Source organism: Melanerpes formicivorus, unplaced genomic scaffold (genome assembly GCF_026170545.1).
Source record: "Melanerpes formicivorus ecotype bairdi unplaced genomic scaffold, bMelFor1.0.p_v2 SCAF_14, whole genome shotgun sequence".
Lineage (NCBI taxonomy): Eukaryota > Metazoa > Chordata > Aves > Piciformes > Picidae > Melanerpes > Melanerpes formicivorus.
Window position 1 is genome coordinate 5,978,668 of NW_027142366.1, and position 26,071 is coordinate 6,004,738.

Sequence of the window (26,071 nt, forward strand, 5' to 3'; positions counted from 1 at the left end):
GCACTCACACTTTGCAGAAGTCCAATGCACCACCCAAGCCTTCTAAAAGGGACTTAATTTTGCTAGAATAGAACTTTAGCAGTGCCCTGAAGCTACCAGAAGAATCCCACTCTAGAGAGCATAGTTCAAAGTACCCCAGGGCACCCATCCCCAAGCCAATATATTAGATAGAAACATCCTGCATCCAAGAAACAATCCAAATCACTCAGTGCAAAACAACATCACTGAATTTCTTCACTTGGCCTTTAATTACCTGAATCACCACTCTGGGAGACTGAGAGGAGTACCACAGAGGAATTCCAAACAAGCTAATTAAAGCTGTTTTAGTTTCATACGTTTCAGAGCATCTAGTACTCAGGATGCTGCCACCTCAAAAGAGATACATCAGTTTAGCAGAAAGTTACCATTATTTTTCCTGAAGACTTTTAAGGAAGTGATTTGTGCAAAGCTTAATGACTACACCACTTGTTTTCCTAAAAACCCCAACTATTTAAGATATTGTTAAAGCGTAATAATATTTCCAGGCATACAATGCTTCTATTATTCCACAATAGTATTTTAAGAATATTTTAAAGGTTTTTCATTTAAGAGAGATGAAAACCACACAATTTCCCTAGGGACAATTTATAGCCCTGCATATCCCACACACAAATCAGAGACTCTCTATTATCCAGTTGTACAGAGAATAACTAGTCTATCCCTATCCACACATCCCTAAGCTGACACATAACCCTGTAAACATGCACAGACTGTAGTAGTAGTAAACATGCAGTAGTCTGATGATCAGGCAACACACAAGGATGCTGCTCTACTAACCTTTAATAAAAATCATGAAATGTAAACTAAATACTACAAATTACATGGATAATCAAAACCAAACCCATCCCCAGGTGTTCTCTCTAATATTTACCTCCAGATTCCAAAGCAAAGTCCACCATGCCAGTCTTGTCCTGAGAGTACAGTTTCAGTGCATTGTTTACAATCATTTGTGCTTGCTACAGATGTATACACAAAGAAAGGGAATGGAAAGGGAAACATTTAGTACCAACTGATACAATACTTGATATACACACTCCTGTATATATGCATCTTTGAGATGCTGCACTCCATCACAAGTCTTTGAAAGCCTCTGTCACCAGAGACCATTTTAAAGAAATAATTGTCTGACTTAAAATACTATTTCATGCTGCATCTTGGCTGGCATTTTCTTCAAAAGCTGCATTCTTTGTTTCCCACCTTCTCAAGACCCTGAGCTGCATTTCCTTGGTATACTTGGGGTGGATTTGTTTTGGAGTTCTTCAATTTTCAAGACAGCATACTTAGGAAAAAAGCAAACATTCACAACAGGCAACAAGCAATGCTGTCAGAATACACTTGATAAAGCATTTTCTGCAGTTCTCCCCATTTCAGTTTATGTTCCTAACATCTCTTCAAGTCACTAACACTTACACTGATGATCATGCTCCACAAAATGCCTGTAAAAAGAGACTCCTTGAAGTTTTATCTGACCCTTTCAAAACTTAAACTCACTCACCGCTTCTGTGATTCCAGAAATCCCTGCATTTGCCACAGCATTTGTTACTACTTCAGATGTTAGTTTTTGGTTGGTAACAGACATATGGAGAGTAATATTCCTGAGAATCTTCAGCTCTAGATCCTGCAGCAAAGTCTGCAGGTCACTTTTGCTCACATAATTGGATGCAAGCCACTGGAGAAGTGATTCAGGAAACTCTTCTTGCTGATCACCAAAAAGCATTCGCTTGACAGATTCTTTGACCTGGGCATCTACCTAGTAGAAGTCATTAACAGTGATAATTAGTCTTGATAAACCATGAAATAGTACCATATATCATGGTGTCATGTGAGCTCAAGACATATATTCAGAAAATACAGACATCTACCTATCACATGTGTTCTAACTGCATTGCCTGACACTGAAATAACAGACAAGTCAGATGCTTTCACATAAGTTCCAACACCCCGCCCCCATTTCTATGAGTTAGGCAAAATACATCAGTAAGAACAGCAAAGTACTGTATACAGAACTTCTTAAATGCAGAAAAACAAGCCTAAGCTCATCTAGTAAAATGCTACACACCAAATGCAAAGTACCCCCTCATAGAAGACTAACATTCTTTAAGAGGAGTATAACCTCCACATTGCTTACTGCAGTGCATTTCAACAAAGTTAGTGAAGGACATCAAGTAGAACCAAGTTTGATTAGGACAGTTACAGAAGTTACTGAACCTACTTTTTCATGAATGAGATCTATTTTCTTGCAACTTGTCTTCACACTTTCCTCACTTAACAGCTCCGACTTCATCCGAGACAACTCTAGCTCTAGCATTTTAACTTTAGACAAAAGTTGACTACGTTCATCATCATCTCTGGCAAAAACCAAAAAAGTTCATAATTAGGAGAAGAGCAGTTTGAATCATTTCTCTAATTCCAAAGGCATGTAAACATACTTATCTAATTTGGAGTGTTTTCCTAGTTTAGTTATTCACCATCATGGGCATTGTGAGCTTGCAATTGAAGATGTTATTAAAACATACCTAGGATTATTGTACTCAAAGCCAAAGTATTTTGAAGTTGTGAACATATCAAGCAGTGATGACCTTCAGAACATCACCAGGCTGACAAGTTACTAAGTCAAACATATATACACACATACTTTTTTGGAATGTAAGGTTTCTGGCAAACCAGTCAAACTTTATTTGCACGAGTGTGCCACTAGTTAGAGTGAACTTCAGGTTGCCTTACTTAAACCAGAACAACATTAAAGGCAACTGTCAAGCTGAACTCAAGTAGCAGGTCACACGTGACCAACAGATCACTGTCAGTGAACATTATGGAAAAAGGTATCAGTCATCATTCCAAAGCCATTCTACATCTAGATCTAATTTAAATTGCAAATCAGCAAATGTGTTTTGTTTCCTCTTCACAAAAGGGAAACCATTTAATGTAGGGATGCAGTTTTTTTTTATCCTGGTGTTACACAGAACATGAATGGAAAGTACCATAGCTGACAAACCAAACACTGGGAACAAAGTTAGAACTGATACAATTAAAGAACTTCAATATAAAGCCTATCAAAAGCAGACAATGTATAACTTCACTAAGTGAAGAAGATAAGTCACTAATTCTTCTCCACTATATAAACAACTGTCTCCAATAAAAAAAACTCTAGTTGTAGGACTGCTACAGGACACAAAGTGGGCCTTGTCTGATGTTGGCCTCACAGTTAAAGTCTGCTGTAAGACAGAAGTACTCTAACTGACCTTAAGAATTTGTGTTGTCAGTAAATGGACACAAAGGAAAAGACTTGTATTTCAAAGAATTGTACATCACTATCAGTTAGCATCAGGACTGATTAAGTGAAATGTATTTGAAAAGTCCTCATACCTCATTGTTTTTACTTTGGCTATATCAAGCTCCTTCTGGATGCCCTAAAAAAGCAAATACAAAAGTTAGTTTTAACATGCAGAAAGAAACACAAGTGACATAAAGGATAAAGAGTGTTAAAGTAAGACATTTTAACACCACATATACAGGAATGTGTCTCCAAGCTTGTTTCTGCCTTTGTATAGTAAGACTGAACTCCATAAAACCTGCCTCACTGATCAAAGGAATATTTTTAATCTTTGCACTGAAACCTTCTCCAGAAAGGTGAAGCAAGAACAAAAACAAGCTTTGAGAGTTAACCAAGTGCAATAGCTATAGTAAAGCAAACTAGAGTTTGGGTAGCTGTTCATCATTGGAATGTGCTGCCCAGGGAGGTGGTGGAGTCACCGTCTCTGGAGGCGTTCAAGAGAAGATTGGACGTGGTACTTGGTGCCATGGTCTAGTCATGTGGTCTGTGTTTATAGGTTGGACTCTATAATCCTCGAGGTCTCTTCCAACCTTAGTTATCCTGTGATACTGTAACACAAAACTTTATCAACAGGTTACAATTACAGCGAGTTAGAAAAGCTAACTACAATACCTTGGATTCAGCAGAGAGCTTTCCAAGAAGGTCTTCCAAAGTCAGGATGCGCAACTCATGTTCTCGATGTAAAGCCTGGAAGTCAGTCTTAAAGAGAGGGAACAAAAAGGTGTTGCATTTTCATTTTGTATTCAAATAGCACAATTGAGGTATTCTACAAAGTGTGCTTTTTATTTCAGTCTGTGAGTGACTTAAGCTGCAGGTATTACAAGAAGTTATAGAATCTGTACTAAGTACAAAGGCCTGATTCAGTAGTAGTAGGGGTTATACACAGGGAAGTTTACCACAAAATCCCTTTATCCTTCCTAAAAGGCTTCTTTCATTATATGAAAGCAGGACAAATCCAGTTTTAGCAATGTAAGATTCTACTTTAGACCAACTACCCGGAATTAAATCTTGTCAGCAGTAAATAAGAGAAAGAACAAATGGCAAGGACTACTGCCTGGCATTTACTACCTATCAATCAATTCTGTAACAGAAAAATCCTGAAGCCAGAGTTGCTAATAATCTTCATTATCAAAACAGAATTCTTTGGTCAGTATCAAAACGCATCAATAACTGACTGTCTTACCGTTACCTCCAGTTTCAGATCTTTCAGATGTTGATCAATCACACTTTTTATTAGATTCAGTGTTTTACTTTTGTCACTCATCTGGGCAACCTGATCTTGAAGATTAAGGAGTAGAAGCATCACTTCGCTGTATTTTTCATCACGGTGATGATATCTTTCAGACAGGAAGGCCATTTGCTTTTCCAGATCATATATACGACCAGGATCAAAGACATTTATGGTATCCTAAGGTATACAAAGTTTTTAATTATTTTTCACATATAATAATCAAGACCTTTATTTACATTACCCTTGTATGTCAAGTAGTTAACTGCAAAACATTGAAGATATGCAAGTTAAGTTTAAACATTATGAAAGTTCTTCCGTAGACTGTTCTTCCTTACCTTTGGAGGTTGCACAGGGTGAAAAGAATCAGCCTCTGGTTTGGGAACACTAATAGAGTCATCTGTTCTCTGTATTCTATCAATTTTTGTCCAGTTCAGTGAAGGCAGTAATGAAATGAAGCCATCAAACCCACAGAACCATACACCTAGAGCAGATACAAAAAGCAAAAAGGATGTTCAAGAAAATTTTCCCCTTGAGACTGCTTGTGTCTACAAATTGTCATCTTATAAAGGACACAAGCTACCTTAATGTTGCAAGGCAGATGTTACACAGCAGACACTACTCCAGTCTAAACAAAAATTGGCATGAGCCAGCTTTAAAATTGTCAAACACTCAGTAGTATCAGGCAACACCCTTCACACAGTGGTACAGCTGGCAACTTCCCCATGTATCATCTGCTGCTTCCTGGGGACCTAGATTGCAGTGATGGATTACAACAGGCCATTCTCCCCAAAGGCAGATGTAAATACAGCTTTTTGACACAATCCAAAGTATCTTGTCCTATACTCTACTTACTACATACCACATTGCATAATACCTAATAGAAGTTAGAAGAAACTTAGAAGCTTCCATGGAAACCTAGCATTTCACAAAGATTACACTTATTTTTGCCATATCTTACTGAGAAGCACCAGCATTTTTTACTCAGGGTAACTTCTTATTTTTCCAGTACAGAGGAGTTTGAATTCCCACAGTAGAGCTCACTGACTTGTCAGTACTTTGTGAACAGGGCCATAACTCAAGCTTTCAAACAAACTTTGCTTTTTCCTCTTCATAACCCAAAAGTTCAACTAAAAATGCTATTTTTAGCAAGCATCCACCAATCTGTGTTATAACTAAACAATTCACATACCTAATAGAAACAGGAGTGGGATAAGAAACAGTAACAGCTCCTGGATATTTGGAAGGCACCTAGAGGAAGAGATGAAAGTTTACAAGAAATGGTACATTTATCAGACTGCATTGTTTCACAACTGGATAAATTATTTGTTCACAAAACATTTTTTTCCAAAGATACACACCTTTTTAGAAGGAACACCTTTAGCAAAGACATCAGAGTAACAAGTTGGTACCAGCCAGATCTAAGCAACCTGAACATGCCAGAAGCTGCCCTCCCTAGAAGACAGAAAGTGGCAATGTGACATGTAATTACTGCAGCACACGTTCAAAGAAACCAAGAGAGGGACATGCAAATGTGGCCAAGAATACTTTGCACAGCAGAGAAATGCAGGAGTACAGGCAACACATGCAGCTTACTAACATCTAGATATCACAAGTGTAGCAGCATTGTAACATCAGCTACTCAACAAAACCAATAGTTGTGCACAAAGATTGAAGTTCATTTGTTAGAACAATACAGCTATGCTGGAAATTCAGTATTAATGCTTGCTTCCAAGTTAGCAGGTGCTGAAGACCTCAGTTATGTTTCAAGACATGCAGACTAGCAGCATCAATTTCTGCTAAGAGGAATCCTGAGATAAAAAGTGACTTTCAAACAAAACCCACCCCATTCTTCTTGACCCCCCCCTATATTTTCTGCCATTAATTAGTCTGGTTAGTCTCCCATTACTCCTGTGAACAGAAATATCCTCTCATTAGCACACTTTGGTCAATGAAGAAGGTAAAGCAGCACATGCATTTCACTATAGAAAAGCTGGAGCATAAGCACAGATGAACTGGTGCAAGCCACACGCCGCAGGCTCCTAGTTTGTAAAGGGGAATAGGGCATGCACACACATGGATTAGGATAGTAACCTGGAGAAAGAATGGCCAGCCAAAGTAGAGACACAACCTTCTGAGACACAAGCCATCCTGTTGCTCCCACTGTTCGCAACACGTGAAGCATAAAGTAACCTAAATTACAACAAATTAACCGCATGTGACAACATTCATAAATGATCTTAAGGTTTCTGCCCTTTCCATGTTCTGCATGATTTTAAACCACACCTTTCAGTAATCTGTTTTTTCCACTATTTAAAAGCAAAGCCAATATTAACTATGAAGCCAAGTACAATCAAGATGATTCAGAAACAGAATATGTATGTATAAGCAGAAAGATCAACAGCATCTGTATAGTTGGAATATCACTTCTCCAAACAAAGTTAATGTTTTTGTAGCACGTTTATCTAACAGTGCCATGCTAAGTAAGAGAAGAGCAAAACCAGTACTATTATAAAAGCAAGTTTTAAGCACATCACTACTTCAAAAGCATTGTATTTTTCAAAGTGCATGTCAAGATTATTATCTAGGTTCATGTGTAGAAGAGGGATCAAAAATTTCAAGTCCTAGTGAAAGAATTTAACAGTGATGGCTAATACATACTGATAAACAACAGAAAAATGTTCCCTACTGAAAGTTACAAGATCTAAATTTTCTTTAAACTGAATGTTCCCAAGGATCTGCAGGTTTGGAGTCTCTTCTTAAAAAGAACAAAACCAATGACAAAAAAAAACCAAAACCAAACCAAACACCCCAAAGAAAACAAACAAAAACCACACCCAAACAAACAAAACAACCCACAACCACCAAATACACTGTAACAAAATGCTGTAACTTCAAGACCACTGAAGCCAACACTCACTGTATCTAAGACAAGGACTGTTCATTCTACAGAATAAATTAAGTAGTATACTATTAGAAGATAACCTTACATTTTTAACTCAGGCATACTTGTTAATCTAGTCAGAGATTACAGATATACCAAGACAACATTTTACAAAGCATTTAGGTGACTGAAGTGTCTCAATTTGCCTTGGCTAAATAAAGAGCACTGAAGAGTTCTTGATGCTTCTGTCCTTCAAGCTAGGGAAGGCCTATCTCACAGGGAAGATTCTATCTCTATATAAGATTCCTGTAAAAACTGACTTATCACCAGAGCAAAAATAAAACATTAAAACCTCTTTACTTGAATGATTTGTGTACCAATACCTCACACCCTGCTTTCACTTAAAGGCAGCTTTTTGCACTTTGGGGAAGTCTGGACACCTCAGTAAGTCAACCTGACTTGCTCTTCCTAACATACAAGGTGTATGCTGTCCCTATACTTTGGTTTTACTAATAGCTAAGCATCCTGCCAAGCCTGTATAGAAACCAGTTATCAGAACAAGTCAAACAGGAAAAGTTTTAAGTAAATTTTCTAGACATTTTACATTTCTAACCTACTTTAATAGATGGAAGGTTAAAAAAAACACAAATGAAACAAAACAACCCCCAAACCAAACAACAGAACCCAAAACAAATATAAAACAATATGTATGATAAACACTGATATTGTGATGCAGTAAAAGCAAAAGAAAAAAGTCCAAGTCAACCTGCATAAGAAAAGTTGTGCCAAATGGTCCTTGCTACACTTTTAGCCCGTGAGGATTGCGTGTGGTCTGTGGTGTATATTTCGAGATGTTTCTTCCCCTTACAGTCATCACCTGTTGGTTGTGGTAACAGTCGATTAATGGGACAAAGCCAGGATCAAATCAAGACAAGCTGAACAAGTCTCTCTCACAGTATCCGTTATCAAACAAACAAAAAACAACAAACACAAACACACAAAGCAAACTTCAGGGGAATAAAACTTGCTTGGGGAACTACAGTACACCAAACAATCACTGTTCTCCCCGCTACACCTAAGTTGCAAACCAAACATTTACTTTGTAGCTTATATAGCATCACAGGGCATCTGATATTACTATTATAGCCACAACCTGGTGTACAAACCAGGGCTAAAAGACAACATCAATCATTATACTTACATATTGATTCCTCATTTACACCAAGATGGCTATCTTCTCTATAAACCTCCTTTATATTCATGCTTGCACAGTAGTCTGAGTGAGCTGCAACACATTCAAAGAGCATATGTGGAACCTAACTCTCAAGTTCAAAGCCTTCCATGTATGTTCATTTTAGCTACTGCATATGCAGATTTCAGCTAAACCAGCTTGGTTCACTTTTAAATTAAACCATGTTACTCACAGGAAACCTCAAAAATGACCGAAGTAGCAGCCTACTCTGTGCAAACCCTTTGTCCTTCTTATGCAACAGCACAGCTTTTTATTCAAAGACCCTTCTGCTTTCTCCAGATAACAAAATTAGTAAGTAAACCCTTAAGTAACAACCTATCAAATCCTGAATCCCTAGTCCTGTCATTCAGCAAACAGAGCATACCGATTTTATAAGAGATCTGAAAAGGCCGAGTAAAGAGCATTAACAAGTTATAAATCACTGAGAGAGAATGAACAGGAGAGAAAGTTTTATTCACACACAAAAGTCAGAATCAGTTACCTTCTACCTATGGCAACTTAATTTCCCTTGCAGAGCATGCATTGCAGCAGAGAAAGCACCACAGAAGAATTAAGTATTTGCAGAGGAAAGAAGATGTGCTTCAGAGGAGTGCAGAGTGATGACAGCAGTTTTAGTTTTGTGAGACGGATCTAAGGAAGCTTTAAGTGCACAATGGGCTTAAGAGTAACAAGAGAGTCCAAACCTAAAGATATTGAAAAGTTAAGATTTGACACTATCACACCAAGCAGTTGGAGTTTTTCAATTTACACATTGCCTTCTATCAATTCCCAGTAAAAATCAATGTCTGAATTGTTAACTAAAACAGATCTTGCATATGTGACTCTTGGTACTTCCAAAACAGTGGGGGAAAAGTATGAAAAGCAGAACAGAGATTAAAAAAGGGGAGAAAGACAGGTGCCAGCCAAAAGACTACAGAGAAAGAACACTGTAGTGCTAAAGATGAAGCCCATAAGAAAAAAACCCCAAACACACACAGTGGCTTTGTGTGGAGATCAAGGAAGACAATTGAAAAGGTACCTTTAAAATCATAACCCAGCTTCAGCAAAACCATTTGAAATAATTGCACTAATAGTGAGGCAAAAGATGCTGCAGCATGTTTGACCGATCGTAGAATCTTACTCATGTAGAAATAGGTTCCTCCTATTGAAAAAAAACCAGTGTGAATACAAATCATCCACCTACATGGAGATGTACTTCTATTCTCTGGTGACTGTTAGCTTGTGGAAGTGTGAGAACGAAGCACCAAAAGCCTTTGCCTAGACAGAATTCTAAAGCTGAAGCAAGCATGATTTGGGAAGTCTGGATGCACTACATTAGAGAAGCTTTTGTAAGTACACTTCCTAGTGAAAATGCCTTCAAGACAGAACATAAGGCTTCAACAAGAATATATTTTCTTCATGAAAATTAAAGAACTCTAAACAGAATTGATTCCTTGCTTACAGAATTGAAGACTTTTCAAGGATGTGAGCTGTTGATACTGATTTCATGGGTCACAGGGTCCAAAGAGACAAACTACATTCTTATTTGAGATTTGAAATGATGAGGACTTCTCACCTTCTTCCTCACATTCATGCTGGAGGTAGTTACTGCAGGGCTCTGCCTCAGGTGCTAGACACACACTTCTTCAGTGGCACAGGAAAAAAGCTGCTTCCCTAGAGTCAGCCATGTTCCAAAAACCTGCCATGATTTGCACCCCCTTCCCTTGCCCACCTCAGGTTTAACCCAAACTACTGGATTAAAGTTCAAAGGAACACAAAAAGATGAGTTCCTTGTAAAATTCTCCTGTACAAATACCAATCAGGGGTGCAGAAAACAGTTTTCACACACTGGGACTCTTAGTTCACTATGCTAAGGTAACAAAATTCTAACTATGCTACATATTTACCAAAGAGAAATACTTGCCTCAAAGCCGTCAAAGCATTCAAAGTCCACCTTAGTCCAAGGTGATTTCTTGCTACTGAAAACGTACTTCATTTATGAACAACACAACTACATTTATACCAAGATGGGTTTCTTTCTAATTCAAGGCCCCTCAAGAAACAACTTCATGATAACTAAGGAACAGGAATCTCAAGATGCTATACAAGAGACAGGCAGACACCTGAGAACAGCTACCCATAAAAATGGAGATTGCTTTGGTAAAGCAGGATCTTAGAGGAGATTCATTCAGTTCTGAGGTTTAGGGATTAGAGACTAGGAAATCTATATGGAGTACATTTTTCCCTTTGGAGTTTGATTTTTCAAGCAGTTGAGATCTAGCTTCTAAACCCAATCTAACAGTTGTAAGGTTAAATGAGGAAAAAAGGCAAAACAAAGTAGGAATGGATCTTTCGGAGATTTCTTGGATAACAGAAGCACTGCAAAGTAAAAACATTGCTCAATCTTGAAAGTTCCTTCTAAGAAAATAACTAAGTAGACCACATAGAAGTTTCTGTTTGGAAACTGACTAAAAGTGTCATAAAGACATATAGATCTGACACCAGATGGGAAGCCCCTTACAATCACTGCTGGCTGGAACAGCCCATTGTGTTTAAATTCAGTTTGGAAATTTCACTTCTTAAGATGCCATGACATTTAGATTAAAATTGTTTAATTCCTACAGCAGCATTGGGGGGAAAAAAAGTCAATGATTATCTCAGAGGCTGACAAATACATGGAGTTTCAGCTGGTATAGACAAAGGTATTTCATACAAAGCTTATTGGCAAATTTAGCTGGGTAGGAAAAATACTTAACACTACATGGCAAATGCACCAACTAAAGTGTATCCAGGTAAAATGCAAGAGCAAGTGACTTACTAGATGTATGTTTCTGGCTCCTGTCCCTAGAGTAAATTCTGGAAGATGGGATGTGAGAAGATGAATACGCTGTAAGAGCGTACTTCCGTTCTGAAAGCATGCTGCAGTCACTGCAAGTGTAGCCATTGCTCACTGTGGGCGGTATTTCTGCTGTTGTATCACCATTTCCCTGAATCAGTGTAGTATCAACACCTAGCAAACCAAGAGTAAAACATTAAGTGCACTGAAATCAACATTGCCATCACTAGTTATCATCAACTAGAATGCATGTGGAAAGAAAAGGAAAGCAGAGTTACCTTCAAGGTCTCCTTCATCATCAAGACCTTTAGAGAGAAAAAAAAATGAATTAAAATCTGGTCCCAAATATAAGAAAGTCCCATAACCAACTGTGATATCTAACAAACTCAAATTAGATGTCCTACTAGTTCTATGACTGTAAAGACAAGCCACTTTATGATTAGCATTTAACCTATTTTGCAGTCCACCATGGAAGAGATCCATACATTCAGACATTAACAGGGTAACAGTGAAAAGCATCCTACCACAGAAGCAGCAGATGAAATAATATGAATGACAACTACACCTTTTCTTAGCTCCCATGTGACTTTAAAGCAGCTAATTGGAAGCTTACGCTGTTTCTGTTGCTTGGTAACTACTTCTGTACCACTGGCTTTTCAGACTCTGTTTTAAGAGCCAGGTAATCTAAAGTTTAGAACGTGCTCTACTAAGCTTGAAACAATTCCTTACATCAGGACTCTAAGTAGGTCATAAGCATACTGACTAAATTGGAAGACACAGTAAGTTGTTGATCATCTACTCAACACTGTGTGGACAATTCCATTATTTTCCTTTTCAATGAAACTGAAGGTTCCAGGAAAGCATATTTGCAAACCAAACCAGCCAGCTACACACAAAAACCTTTGAGAAATCCTTAAGTGCCATTCATTTGAATTTTCAGATTAAGGTGTGTTAAGTTGAAACACATTTCTGTCTATGAACAAATAAGAAAATATTTTTCCTGTGGATATCAAAGGAAAGTTATCTGTTACCATTCTAACTAGCCTGTGCATACTTTCAAGAAAGTAATGATGGCAGATAACTACATCTATCCAATAGTATTCCATCACAACACTGTATACATTTGCCTAGCATATTCACTTGACTGTGCAACCTGTCCTGACATTGACCAAGCCAGCAAGTGAACTTTATGCACTGGACTGAATTTCCAGTAGGCATTTAACAATCAGAAATCTATGGCAGAAGAGTAAGTACACTCACATGTTATGAGGGCAGAATGGGAAGATGGGAAAAAGACAGTATCAGACAGTTTTCACAGTTTGATATGAGCAATGATTACCTACCCCAGAAATGACCAACTTCTGTCTGCTCTCGAATCGAAGACTCGCCCAATACAGAGGATGCCATCGACACATCACTGGCATGGCTATTGAAACTGCTTTGGCTAAGAATGGGAGAGCTGGATAGATTTTTCCTTGGTGTGTGTCTTGCACTGCCAGACTGTTTACTCATACTTCTGCGTTGCTTCACCGTTCTAGGAAACAAAGCAAAGACAAGACACAGAGCTAAGTTTACCTTCATCTCTCATTTTAAAATGAAAAAACCAGCCAAGGTATTTTAACACCAATGTGACAGCTCACATTAGCTTTAAAAGAAAATCCTTGCATTCAAGCACCTATAGTTTTGCAAAGACTTCACTGCAAACGACATGTTGAATGTAATTTCTTAAGTATGGCAGTAAACACTGAGAACAAAGTACAAACCCGCAGGCGATACGTGTCTGTACCATCATGTTCAAACAGCAAGTCTCAAGACTCCAACCAATAAATTAACTTGTGGTCATTTAAAAAAACAGAAAAGAAAAAGGCTTACTGAGAAGACTGTTCTCTTAAGGACCTGCTTCCGGCATAATAGCTGTCATGATGGGCATCGTTTTGTGCATCATCTGATTTACTAAATCCTGCAGTAGCTAACCGTAAACTACGCCGTGACATTCTTGGTGAATCAAATACTGGATCGATTTTGTTTTCAGTCTCAAAATCCAAAGCAGATGAAGAATAACTTGAACTGCAGCAAAATAAGAACACCAAAGTTAGCAGAGTTTAAGACAACATTCCACTAATAACAAGAGCACCCCTCAAGCTAGTCTTGGTGTCCATTAGAGCAGTTTATCCAGTGTTATGGAGCAATTCCCAAAAGCTACACCACATAAGCCAAGTAAGTTAGAAACATGTAGGTAGTCAAGATTCCCTCAAGAAATCATATTAGAAGTTTAGCAACTGAAAGCAAATCACAGTTAGAAAGAAACAACCACCATGGAAATCATGTTTGAAGTTGATCCAGAGCAAGCATTTGGTATACAGCCTCAGACACACAATTCTTTTGGGACCAATTTGAAAGGAAGCCATTTAGGACAGTTACTTTACCACACCTAACAACAAAGGAAAAATCATGATGCACTCTAAGTTACAAGGTAAAGATCCATTTACAGACAGTTTAGGTTTTTAATTTGCCAATTCCTTGTTTGAGAACCAAAGATCCATATGCCACACTACTAGTCTGATCATTTTTCCCTGGTTTATCCTACAGAAGTTTACATTTAGACAAGGACCTCTGCTGCATAGTTTTACCAGAACCTCCATGAAAACTTACAATGAAGAAAAAGCAGCAGTATGAGGCAAACACAAGCAGATTAGTCAGTAAGAAATACATTTACTAAAACAGAACTTTAACCTAAAGCAGACTACTCATATTTATAGTCAAAAGGAACACATTCAGTACTGAGCTTGCCGTTACAGAGCACTGTGCAGCAGCAGGCCAGCTCCTAGAACCACTCAGAGCTGTGACCTGAAGTATCTAAATGCCAAGTGCCCTAGGCCTGTGGAGCCTGTGCCCTCTTGTGCCACAGGGATATACATAACTGCAACAGCAGTTACTTCAGTATCTCTGGAACGTTTTGGTTTGTTTCTAGTTAACTTTTCTTTTTGTTGTCATTGTTTTGTTAGTAGTTTGGGGGTTTGTTGTTGTTTTGCTATTTAAAAAAAGAAGAGCCAAGCAAAGTATTGTTAACAAAAGCAGCTCCTTCTCCCCTTGCTAAACAAGAAAATTAGATCTGAATGAGTAAATTTTCCTGTGCAATCTATATTAGAAATTGAAGCTCTCTCTTTACAAAATACATATTAACAGCTACTACATTGTGTAAAATCTAGTTAATGGAATCAACTTTTTCACAGAATCATTAAAGATCCCAGAACACAACAAAGTAATATCACGATATGTACTCAATTACTTGGGCACAAGTAAGTTAACATCAGAAGACTTAGCAGCTACATTTACAGTAGTGATTTAACTGATGAGATAGGAGTTGTTGAAGTGAGTTTCCCAATTGTTCCATAGTACAAAACAAAGCATGTAAGATGGGACTGTGTCAGAGCATGGTAATTGCACTACCTTCAGCTAAAAAAAAACCAGCCTGGACAATGCACTGCAGGCAAGCATCTAGGTGCTCCAGCAGCAGATAGGCACTCAGACCACAGGACCAGACCAAAGCTTATCCAAAAAAAATCACTTTGATCACCCAGAGGTGCACAGATTTGACAAAGTCCTTGGCATTACCTGCTTCATCTTACTAGTCTGCCCTGCCCACACTGCCATGTGCAGTGCAACCCTGTGCAAGGCAGTAGCCTAAGCACAGCTTAAGACAAACCCAGCATACATTACTATACACAGGATGTTTATTAATTCTTGCTTACATCTGGGTGGAAAGGGAGAGAAAGTAAGGTAGGAGCTTTCTCATGTGAAAACGGATTTGCAGAATCACAGAACCATTTTGGTTGGAAAAGACCTTAAGATCATCAAGTTCGACCATTATCTAACACTACCAAATCTGATGCTAAACCATGTCCCTCAGCACCACATCTCAGCATCTTTTAAGCACCTTCAGGGTTTCTTAGGTATGAAAGGATAGTATTCCTGCAACATCTGAGAATTGTCAGTTTAGATAGCTTGCATTCTGCCACACCGGAAGTGAGAATAGAAATTAAATACAGCTCCTCCCATTTTCATTCTGAAATGGTCACAGCCACAGCAATTTACTGTCGAGCACCTCCCTAAACAGTTGTTTCAGAACTGAGTTTTGCTATTTACGTTTGGCACTACACATTTGCTTTTCCTCAGCTTCATCCAATGTTTTTTACAGATGCTCAGTTCAGGAGAACACAAAGTACACAGGGCAAACTGACAGCTGTGACCAGCCTCAATTTGTTTCTGTTCACGAACACTTGCTGTTACTAAGTGTTTCAAATGAGCATTTGTATCAGTTTGGATTGAATACTTGGCCTGGGGGTAGGCTCTACCATCTAAAACAAAAACAAAACACCAAAACCAATTAATGGGATTTTTTCTTCAAGCAAAAGGAGGATAATAATTCTCTTCACATTGAATGAATTATTTATCATCTGTTGGCAGGATAATACACAGAAGTTTCCTAACTTGCCATGCTTTGGAAAGTGGCCTTTTTCTCTTCTACAGAAAAGACCACTAAACAAAAACCCTACCTTTCCTTTCACCAGAGAGAAATCAACCTATACAATACCTATGGCTAACAAAAAACCCACCACATTTTAAAGGAGGGACACAATTAGACTAGACTCCTAGATACCTCAGCCAAACAGTGCAGACTGATTTCTTCCCACCAACAAACAGCTCCCATGGCTGCTGGCAGATATCCTGACTGAGCTAGTCTTGTATTTCCAGCTCTTAGCTATTATCTTGATACCTCCTTCACATGAGCTTCCACAGAATAAGAATGTCCTAGACTTCAGGAGGTTAATTTTCAAGTTTTATAAGTGGAATGAGAACAGGGTCTGTCAATTTTAGCACACTTATAGCTTTGCCTGGAGGACCTTGAGTGTCACTTGTAAGTTTCATTGGAATGAAATAGGCAGCAATGTTCTTGAGGATCCAAGACAATAATAGCTGAACACAATACACCTAGAGAACTATAGCTAAACAGACGCCTTCCAACATGGATTCAGGCACATAATCAGTATATGAATGTTCACACACTTTCTGACCAGGGCTGCTGCCTTGAGATGTTGAGCTATTGCTTTGATTAGTCTCAGAATACAGATTAAAAAGTTAAAGGATTTTAATGAGTATTTTGCAGCGTTACACCCTGATTTAATGCTCTGACAGGAAAAAAATAAAATCAAACCAAATTATTATCAATTTAATATATATTTTTTGAAGAAAATAAAGTGCTAATGGTACCCAAATTGACAAAATCAACACAACTCCAAAGATGACAGTGACTAGAAGGAAAGATCAGCCTGAAGAGGAGGGTGTAAATTATATGTTGACAAGTGGGTGAGATTCACAAGTTTGAGTTGTATTTTGAGCAGGAGAAAGGTTATTTTGCTATATCAGTTTAATGCTTTTCTGATTTGAGCTGAAGGAGTAAGAGGTAAAATAGAAGCACTATAGTTATGAACAGACAGTAATCCCAGGGAGTATTAATATAAATTCTATTAATAGGTCATAACCAACTCTATTAATAGCTTTGTGGTATCCAACTCCACTGCACTCCTTTCTGCAGCACTACATGTACAAGCCATTTTCTGTAAAGAAACTCACAGGCAGATTTTGTAAAGATTGTACTGACAAAGGCAGAACAAGCCAGATCAAAATATAAGCAAAACAAATAGGGAGGAAGGGGCAGAGGGACAATGAACTTGAGCATGAGAATGTGTCCCATTAGCAACTCTGCTCAACTCACACTTCCCTCAGATTCTTCAAATATTGCTTGACCCAAGATGGAAAGAGCTACATCAGTAATACACAGCATTCTGGACAGGCTCAGCCAGCAGACACATAGCAAGAGTATGCTCACAAGCCTGTAGCAAATTTGCTCTCTTGGTACATTGCCTGCTTTCAGGGTTTCAAGTACTTTTCCTTCATTATTACAGTGGTTTTTCCAAGAGGAAAATGTTGAAGAAAGTGCTTGCTAATCCTCCCTTTTCACACAAGGAAAAGTGATAAATTAAACCAAGTTCATTAGAATAGCGATTTTAAATTCACACAAGCAGTTTTGCTAAAACGAGTAATCAATATGTGAGTTGCAACCCAATTCCACACTTGCAGCAATGAGTGCACATCAATCAGCTCTTTAAGTGAAAATGGTGCCAAGCCACAAAAGAAAACACACACAAAAGTTACAAGACACACCAGAAAGTATCTAAGAACTTTGATGACGTATTTATAGAAATAAACCAGCAATTGTAGCTAGGCGGAGACTAATTATTCATAGCAACCAATAAACACTGACTCATAATCTTGGTCATTGTCCTTAGCTCAACACATGTTCTTTCCTCCATCTGGGATGCAGCAGAGTTTCAAAACAGAGCAGATAAAGCATGCTTCTCCAAAGAAGTTAGCTACTTACCATGGAGGCTAAACTCTCCAGAATTAACAACATTGAGAACAGAGTTTCTCTACAAGAAGAAAAGAGTTCTCACCTGAGTGCATATGTATAGCCAGTGTTCTCTGGCAGACATTGTGGAGGAGTATACATGTGTAGACGTGAAAAGTCCATGTTGACTGTTTTCAAATCATACTGTAAAAGGTGAAAATAGAGTAATGCAACGACTTAAAATTACGGAAAGTCAACGAAAGAGCCCTTGCATTGTTCAGCCTGTGTTACAAAGTATTGAAATGTCTGTAACCAGAAATATGGAGCTCTCAGTATTTCAGCAGTGTTGCTGCTGGTGCTAGATATCCCTTATCATTACTGCATGAAGCTCAGTGTGGTTCTGACTGCAACTCTTTGTAACAGTCTATTCTCGGCAATTTCCGAGTTCTCTGAAACAGTGCTGTAATAAACCAAACTCTTATCACAACTCTGCTATCGTACTTCCACAGGAAACTTACACTAGCATTCCCCAAAAAGCTAACCATACAAAGAACCATGTAGCCATGCTTTCAGAGATCTCCTCACCATGAGTTCTGCTTTGAAAGCCCACTGAGCAAACCACAGGCTGTTCTGTGCACCAACAAAGCATAACAGATGAAACTTGAGGAAGTCTTTACATATAATCAAATTATTTTACTCTATAACCTTTGAACATCATCCACTAAGCACTACAGGAGTTTCTTTCATTTCACATGAAACCGTGATATTTGTTATTGGTTAAATTATTCCTGGCATAAAAAAGCCCTGAATACACACCCTAGTAGAGGAGCCAACTGCAAAATGACTCACAGGGCTAGAATTAGGTACATTTTCCAGAGTGCCATCCACTTCCAAAACACAACAAAACACCAAACTGTCCAGCCAACACTTGTAAAACTTTCCATGGGGTCTTTGAAAGGTATTACAGCTTCAGGAAGAAAAACACCCTGATGCTGTCCTATCAAGAAGATTGCACAGATGCCTGGGTGACTATTTAAGGTACTACATATGACTTGACTTTCAAGTTCAAGATGTTCACAAAAACCCAAGCCCTTCTCAGCTTCATTAATCACAACAAAAGTTTTGCTTTTCTAGAAAAGCTTCTATGATAGTATGTTTTCTGTAGTTAAACAGGGATTGGACTACTCTGGATTTGCATGGTTAGCAAAGGGGGATCCTGGCTGTTTTCAGATTTATGGCTCCCATTCCAGTAACAGCAAAAGATATTCCACACAACTGAGATGACACGTCTAAACCAAGGTAAAAAAATCCCTAGCTACATTTCAATTCTTATAATCAAATCATCAACAAGTATCTCATCTTGCACTTTGTTATGCTGAAATGAGAGTTTTCATTTGAATAGTTTGATATACATAAGAAATAGAAACAAAATACACAGTCACAGGTAATAAGAGCTCAAGAAGCAATCTCTGCATGTAACACCACAATGCTCTTAGTCCACCTGTGGCCTCCAAATCCTCATGTCAGTAATGCAGGAGGATATTTCAATTACTGCTGAAGACACAGTTTCCTTCTGTTCTTTTAAAAATCAAACCTTACAAGTCCATACACTGTAGCTTTCCAAATGTAAGCACCACCCCCACATCTGTGGAGTTAAAAAAAGAGTTTCACTTCTATTATTTAAATTTTTTTAACGTATTAGAGAAAGATAATGGAAGCACTCTCTCTACATTTACTTCACTTGTTCCAGAGCCATAATGCTTTCACTGGCTTGCATGTAAAATTTGTTTTGTTTACGGGAAACTTAGTTCAGTAGTGCAGAAATATTAGCAAAGCAGTCTGATTCTCCTGCTAGAATAAGCAGCAAATACTGCTAGAATACGTAACTGCTGCCATACTTGAACAATAAATAGGAACTCATTTTAGAACACAGGAAATGGGAACCAGAAAGTAATGATTCCCCAGTACTGGAAGTGGAAATACACTAAATTTGAAGATGAGGGATGGTGATATCAGATCACACTTGTTTTAAACGACAAACAGATTTGTCAGATGTGTGCCTACTGAAATTCAAAACTATGATTAAGGTTAATCTGCTTAAATTAGTCCAACCCAATAGAAAGATTTTGAAACCACAAGCTAGTGAAGCCTGTTTAGTTTCCACTGGAGCTAATCGTGACTGCTTAGAACACTATTTCATCAGTAAACCTAGTTTTTAACTGTCAACTCAAAAGCCAATATCATGATTTGACACCCAGCAGTGTTTTCCCACATGGAAAATGAAGCCATGTGAACGAGCTTCAGGAGCCCCGCAGCTCCTCCCTCTGTCTCTGCTACCCACATGGGCAGGGCAAAGGCAGGCTTTGAAAAACAACACACTGGCTCCCTTTCCTTTCCGTTGCTTTCCCTTTCCTCACCAGTTCTCTCTACTTGATGTCTGAAGAAATCAAATACTGGAATTATGCTATACTTCTTATTTTATAAAATTATTGAAACATATCAAGTCAGTATTAGATAAAGTACATACTTGATAACATGGCACTGTTAACTAAGAAGCCTTGAAGGTGTTTATGTGTAAGTCTATTAATAGCTGGTTTTCAAAGCACCAAGATTTCCAGTAAAGATAACAGATTTGCCATCTAAACACCAGTGCAAAAAGATTTAGGGGCTTGGTTTGACTCACTGTTTGTCTGATGCTCTAAAGTTAATTCAGACTCAAAGGGAAAAACCTTTACTCAAACTTTCAAAGCAACAAAACTGACTTAAAATTTGAAAATAATCTCTATAGTTAGCCACCACAATTTTCAGAAGCAGGCATCTAAAATTTACTATGAAAACGGATTTTTTTATAAAACCTGGCTACTAATTCAACACCTTCGTTATCCACCTCTTCAAAACCCACAAAACAATCAACTGAATGTATTTAGTAATATCCTACAGACAGCACTTGAAGCTACAGGACAGAACATGGGTGGAGGCCAGTAACTCCCTCTCACACATGAGTTACTCTCCTTCATATACAGCTAGAACAGAAAGAAACACACTCAAAATATTTGGGAAACTTCAAACCACAGAACTCTGCAGAGAACCTGAGAGGTCGACACAGTGGTTAGCTCCATTTTAAACACTCATGGGTGCCCAGCAAATTTCTGATTTAGTACCATAGTTCTATCTGGACTCAGATTCTTGTAGGCTTTTAGTAAGAGCTTTGTTGCAAGCATTACTGGGCTGAAACTCTAATTGGCCTTTTTTCCTTCTTCGGAAGCTCATAAAAAGATCTAAGTATTAAGGGATGTATAGTGAAAAAAAAACTAAGAATATACTCACATGAAAAACCCTCAAGTACTAAGAATACATTCATAAGAAAACTTAAAGGCAGTTCCCAAGAAAGAAAAGCACTCATTTCAACTACAATGCAAGTGAACACTAGATGCACCTCAACTTAAGCTAACTCCCACGTTCCTGCAAGTGGATTATTAGGGTTTTTTTGGGGGAGGAAGCAGACAACAACCTCAAGCATCATCTCTCCCTTGCAAGTCAACTGAATCAGTGTTACAATAAATCAGCAGAGTAGAAGGGCAGAAGACACATTCTAACTTGGCCACAGCTCGAGGAAACCCAAGAATTCCCATAATGAGTGCAGCAGAATTTACCTTCAGGCAAAGCTCCCTGCCTGTCTCCAGAGGATCTGGTCTATGAAGCATCCAAGTGACATGAGGCTGCACTGCTACCTCAGAATTAGCCAGCCTCAACAAATACTAGTACTGCTGTATTCTTGATTTTTGTGGAAGCACAGAAGCATCACAAGGTGGGGAGAAAGCACCAAAACTACACCAGCAAGGTCAAGAACAAACCCCTACTTATATCTTTTGGGTTATAAAGAGACCTCCACCAACATACTACCTAGGCATTTCATCATGATGTCCCTTTGTGAAAAAGGAAGTGGTAAATCACCATTTCATAAATGGCACCCCGGCAGAGTAGAAATATTAACCAGGAAGTCTGTTACAGAATGAGAAAACTTGCAAGAAAGCATGTCTTATTTTTTTACATTACAAGGGATAAAAAAATTATATATTTGAAGTTTTAGAGAGATGCTGGTAGTACTACAAGTAGAATCTATTCTAACCTTACCTTTTAAAGTAAACAAACTAAGTTTAAGTCACTATGACTTAATATACTAGTGCTACAAAAGCTAAACAGACTTTTGGGCAAATTATTAGTAACCATGAAACTGGAGTATGCAACCCTGTCAGTTCCTGAGAGCAAGCCATTTTTTACTCATAATTTAAATTTTTATTTTTCTACTATTGTTCAGAATAACCAATCAAATTACTCTTTTGGGTAAAATAATGGCGAATTCCTAAGTAAATATACTCCACGAAGAATGTTTCCACAGATCAAATTAAGTACTAGTTTAAACAGGCTGAAGAGCAGAGAGCTTCGAGTTAAATCAACATTTTTACTCAAACACACATTCGTAAAATATTAGCATTCCTTTAAACACATAAGCAAACACAAACACACCGAGTAATAAGCCCCACATTTTAACCAAATATTACCATCGAGTATTATGGCAAAGATCCCCAAAGACAGGTGTCAAACCGTAAGGCTAACAAAGAGGCTCTTCACAAAGCAGCAGCACGGCCCGTTCACAATAAGAACCCCTTCAACTGGTTTGTAAGAGGAAGAGTGATGGAAGCCAAATACGGTGAAACAAACACGTCTGCTCAGTGTTTACACACCCAGCACCTGACACACCGCATGGCACCACTCCGAGCCCTTTCTCAGCTACGAACCCCCAAGCCCAGCTCGCACCCAGACACAAAGAGCTCAGTGCCTAAGCCTCACCAGGCCGCTGCATTTAAAGGGATCCAGCGCTTCGCTCAAGGCCTCTCCCAGCTGCCTCTACCAGCTGCCACACAGCCGGGGCGTTCGGAGCGCTCCGGCAGCGTGCCCAGGTACCCCTCCGGCGCGGCGGGGCCCCCTCGGGAGCGCGGCCGGTGCCCAGCGAGGCGGGCTGCCGCGGCGCGGGGGGGGCCGGGGGCCGCGCCCGCTGTGGCGGCCCGGGCTCAGGGCGCGCTCCCCGGGCGACAGGACATGCTGTTCCATGCCACACCGCGGGATCCCAAAATGGCTTCCCGGCCCCAACAAAGCCCGCAGGATCCGGCGGAGCCGACCCAGCCTCCCGGAGTTTCCCTGTCACTCAGGGGCAGAGTTTGAATTCACTGGCCGCGGCCGCCGCAGCCAGCCCCCAGCTTTTAACCCGCTGGTCCCCGTGCGGGGAGGGTCCGGCTTCGGGGAGCGCTCTGCCAACGCGGGGGAGCACCTCGCTCGGGCTGCTGCTAACTGCAAGCTCACTGGCGGACAACAAAAGGCATGTTTTACTTCATGTCTCGAGTTCCTAAAACGCTTCGCTTGCCCAATGAAACAACCTCAATATGAATAACACGATAAAATCCAGCCCAACACCTCTTTATAACGAGCTCCACACCTGGAAGCCTAAAATGTCCACAGCTCTTAGTCACCAAGCCGCATGTCAGTCAACACAGATTTAAGGACACATATACATATATTCACACACAATACATTTGCTAACACATCAACATAAAAAGCCTACTAAGCTTGTCCATAAAGCCCCCCATACAGATTACTAAAGCCTTTAACTCACCTCCATCATATTAAGAAAATTAGCAAATAGTAAGAAGCCTCACAGGTGAGAAGGGGAAATTAGACAAGAACTTGGAAACAACTTGGTCTGCAATAGTCACTTGCAAAGCACTGAGACCGAGAATCCTTAAAGAAAACGAGAGATTTCACTTCCTTTTTGTGTAATGTTAAACTGAAAACCAGATAGGGTGGGACAGGGGATTGCAAGTGCTGAACAACACGAAATTTACTAACCTCTTCCTTTCCCGTAATACATTGTAACCAACGTCTTTTAAAGATAAACATACATAAAATAAAGCAAACCAAACACTTTTTTTTCGTTCCAGAAGACGTAGAACTTCTTGAGGCTGTCAGGAAAAAGGTGCTACCTCTCGACAGTTTCACCTTTCAGACACTTGTAGCCCTGTGGGTTACTAACGAGCAACCAACATCAGGAAGGCAGCTCCTATCACCTCGAAATGAGCACACTCTGAAATATCATATTTTGCGATAAAACTACAGCGAGTGATGCCAAATTCTTTCACATCAAAATGCTGTCTGACACTCCCCGCAGCAGCAGTTCACTGACACCAGCTGCCCTGAAGTGACAACCAAGGGGACAGCTATGACACGTTTGGCACCACCCAGCACCTGGCCACGACATTAATCACGGAACGTTACCTTTGCACTAAAGCTCAGCAACTGCAGTAAAGGCACTAGAGCGCACTTCTCAGGTCTTTCTAAACCGGAGTGGAAAGCTGTAGGTTACTCCTGACAAGAAAACGGTCCAAGCTCCAGGCCAAGAGGCACCCAAGCAGGCAGACAGCTATAGCAGAGATTCGTCTCTCCTTCCAGCGCCGATCCAAGTAACTTCGGGCCCTAAGGTGAGGTCAGCATTTGACCGAACAGCGCCAGCCCGCTCTCCAACGCTACGTCCTCACTCCCTGCTGCCTTCCCTGGACTAGTTGCCCGAGCCGAGGAAGACGCTGAACTCCCCCCAGCCCAGAGGAGGATGCAGACCGAGACACAACGTCCCAGGGGCTCCCACGCGGGCCGCTGCCTAACGGCCCTCACGGCGGGAAGCAGTGGCGGGCGGCAGCTGCCACCAGTCAGCGGGTGACGGCTAAACGGGGGCGGCGGGGGGGGGGGGGGGTTGGTTGGCAGCGCAGCAACGGCCGCAGCGGGCTGGCGCCGAGCTGTGTGCCAGCCTCCCCCTCCCGCTCTTGAGGAAGGGCGGGGGAAACGCGGCCTGAGCCCTGAGGGAAACGACAGATAGCCCCCGCCTCCACCCAACGGCCGTGGGAGGAAGAGGCTCGCCCTCGCTGGAAGCGACGGAGAGGGGAAAGCGCATGCACACGAGGCCGGAGCTGCCGGAGCCCGGGATGGCGGTTACCTGACGCCGGCGGAGCGAGGGAAAGGCAGAACCGCCGGCAGCGGCGGCGGCAGCTGAGATTGGCCTCGCCCCGCCCGCTCTGCGAGGCCGCCGGGAGACCCCGCCCCGCCCGCGCGGCGCGTGCCGCCAGCGCCCCCCTCTGCGGCCTCGCCCCGCCCGCCAGTAACCGCCCCTCGCACAGGTCCTCACACACCGACCCTCGCATCGCCGCACACAGAAACCCCTCACACACCGACCCTCGCATCGCCGCACACAGAAACCCCTCACACACCGACCCTCGCATCGCCGCACACAGAAACCCCTCACACACCGACCCTCGCATCGCCGCACACAGAAACCCCTCACACACCGACCCTCGCATCGCCGCACACAGAAACCCCTCACACACCGACCCTCGTTATAGCCCCACATAGAACCACTCACGGAGCTCTTCACACACCGACCCTCGCATAGCCCCACATGGAGCCCCTCACACACCGTCCCTCGCATAGCCCCACACAGAGTCACTCACACAGCTCCGCACGCACCTCCTCACGCATCGACTCTCGAACACCGAGCCTCGCACAGCTCCACAAAGAGCCCCTCACACAGACCCTCATCGAGCCCCTTACATATCGCGCCTCACACTGACGCATAGCCCCTCACAGAGGCCCTCACACACAGCCCCCCCGCCCCGCCTTCACATACCGCCCCTCGCACAGCCGCTATGGTGGGCGCATCCTGGGGCTTTCCTCCTCCTCAAACTCTTGCACTGCGACACTGCCCCGGCTCCCCCGGGCTGCCCTTCCCTGCCTCAGACTCTTCCTTCTGGCAGCACTGGCCTGCCGCCGGCTGCAGCCAAGCTGCTCTCCGCCTCGGCTTCCCCCTCTGCAAAATGGAGCCGTGGATGCCTCTGGAGTGAGAACTGCTAGAGAGGAGGATTGTTACCTCTAATTTTCACTTCAGCCTCTCTTGTTTGGTTCCTCATTCACTTTCTTTCCCAGTATTCCTGTGCCTCCTCTCGCTGGTTCCTTCCCACTGTCTGTTGCTTGCTGTTCTCTAAGCCTTCTGGCACTTGCACAGCACCCC

The 26,071-nt window shown here is 40.9% G+C and overlaps 1 protein-coding gene across 8 annotated transcripts in view; it reads right to left on the reverse strand.

The window, feature by feature from the left end:
* Positions 1-26,071, reverse strand: part of SUN1 (Sad1 and UNC84 domain containing 1) — a 34,407-nt gene that overhangs the window by 3,530 nt on the left and 4,806 nt on the right. The window contains exons 1-20 of one of the 8 annotated variants that reach the window (XM_068146726.1): positions 25,004-25,038; positions 18,068-18,165; positions 13,425-13,619; positions 12,896-13,086; positions 11,831-11,857; positions 11,535-11,726; positions 9,756-9,878; positions 8,687-8,770; positions 8,252-8,362; positions 6,696-6,794; positions 5,963-6,056; positions 5,794-5,852; positions 4,940-5,085; positions 4,557-4,781; positions 3,986-4,072; positions 3,406-3,449; positions 2,248-2,387; positions 1,535-1,785; positions 911-995; positions 254-369 (exon numbers count right to left, since the gene is read on the reverse strand). In XM_068146726.1, coding sequence (XP_068002827.1) covers positions 254-369; positions 911-995; positions 1,535-1,785; positions 2,248-2,387; positions 3,406-3,449; positions 3,986-4,072; positions 4,557-4,781; positions 4,940-5,085; positions 5,794-5,852; positions 5,963-6,056; positions 6,696-6,794; positions 8,252-8,362; positions 8,687-8,770; positions 9,756-9,878; positions 11,535-11,726; positions 11,831-11,857; positions 12,896-13,086; positions 13,425-13,619; positions 18,068-18,144 — 2,346 coding nt within the window. In that variant the 5' untranslated portion in view covers positions 18,145-18,165; positions 25,004-25,038. Of the gene's footprint in view, positions 1-253; positions 370-910; positions 996-1,534; positions 1,786-2,247; positions 2,388-3,405; positions 3,450-3,985; positions 4,073-4,556; positions 4,782-4,939; positions 5,086-5,793; positions 5,853-5,962; positions 6,057-6,695; positions 6,795-8,251; positions 8,363-8,686; positions 8,771-9,755; positions 9,879-11,534; positions 11,727-11,830; positions 11,858-12,895; positions 13,087-13,424; positions 13,620-18,067; positions 18,166-22,812; positions 23,089-24,291; positions 24,676-25,003; positions 25,062-25,930; positions 26,070-26,071 lie in introns of those variants that run through there. The other 7 variants (XM_068146725.1, XM_068146724.1, XM_068146723.1 and 4 more) reach the window with 7 other exon arrangements.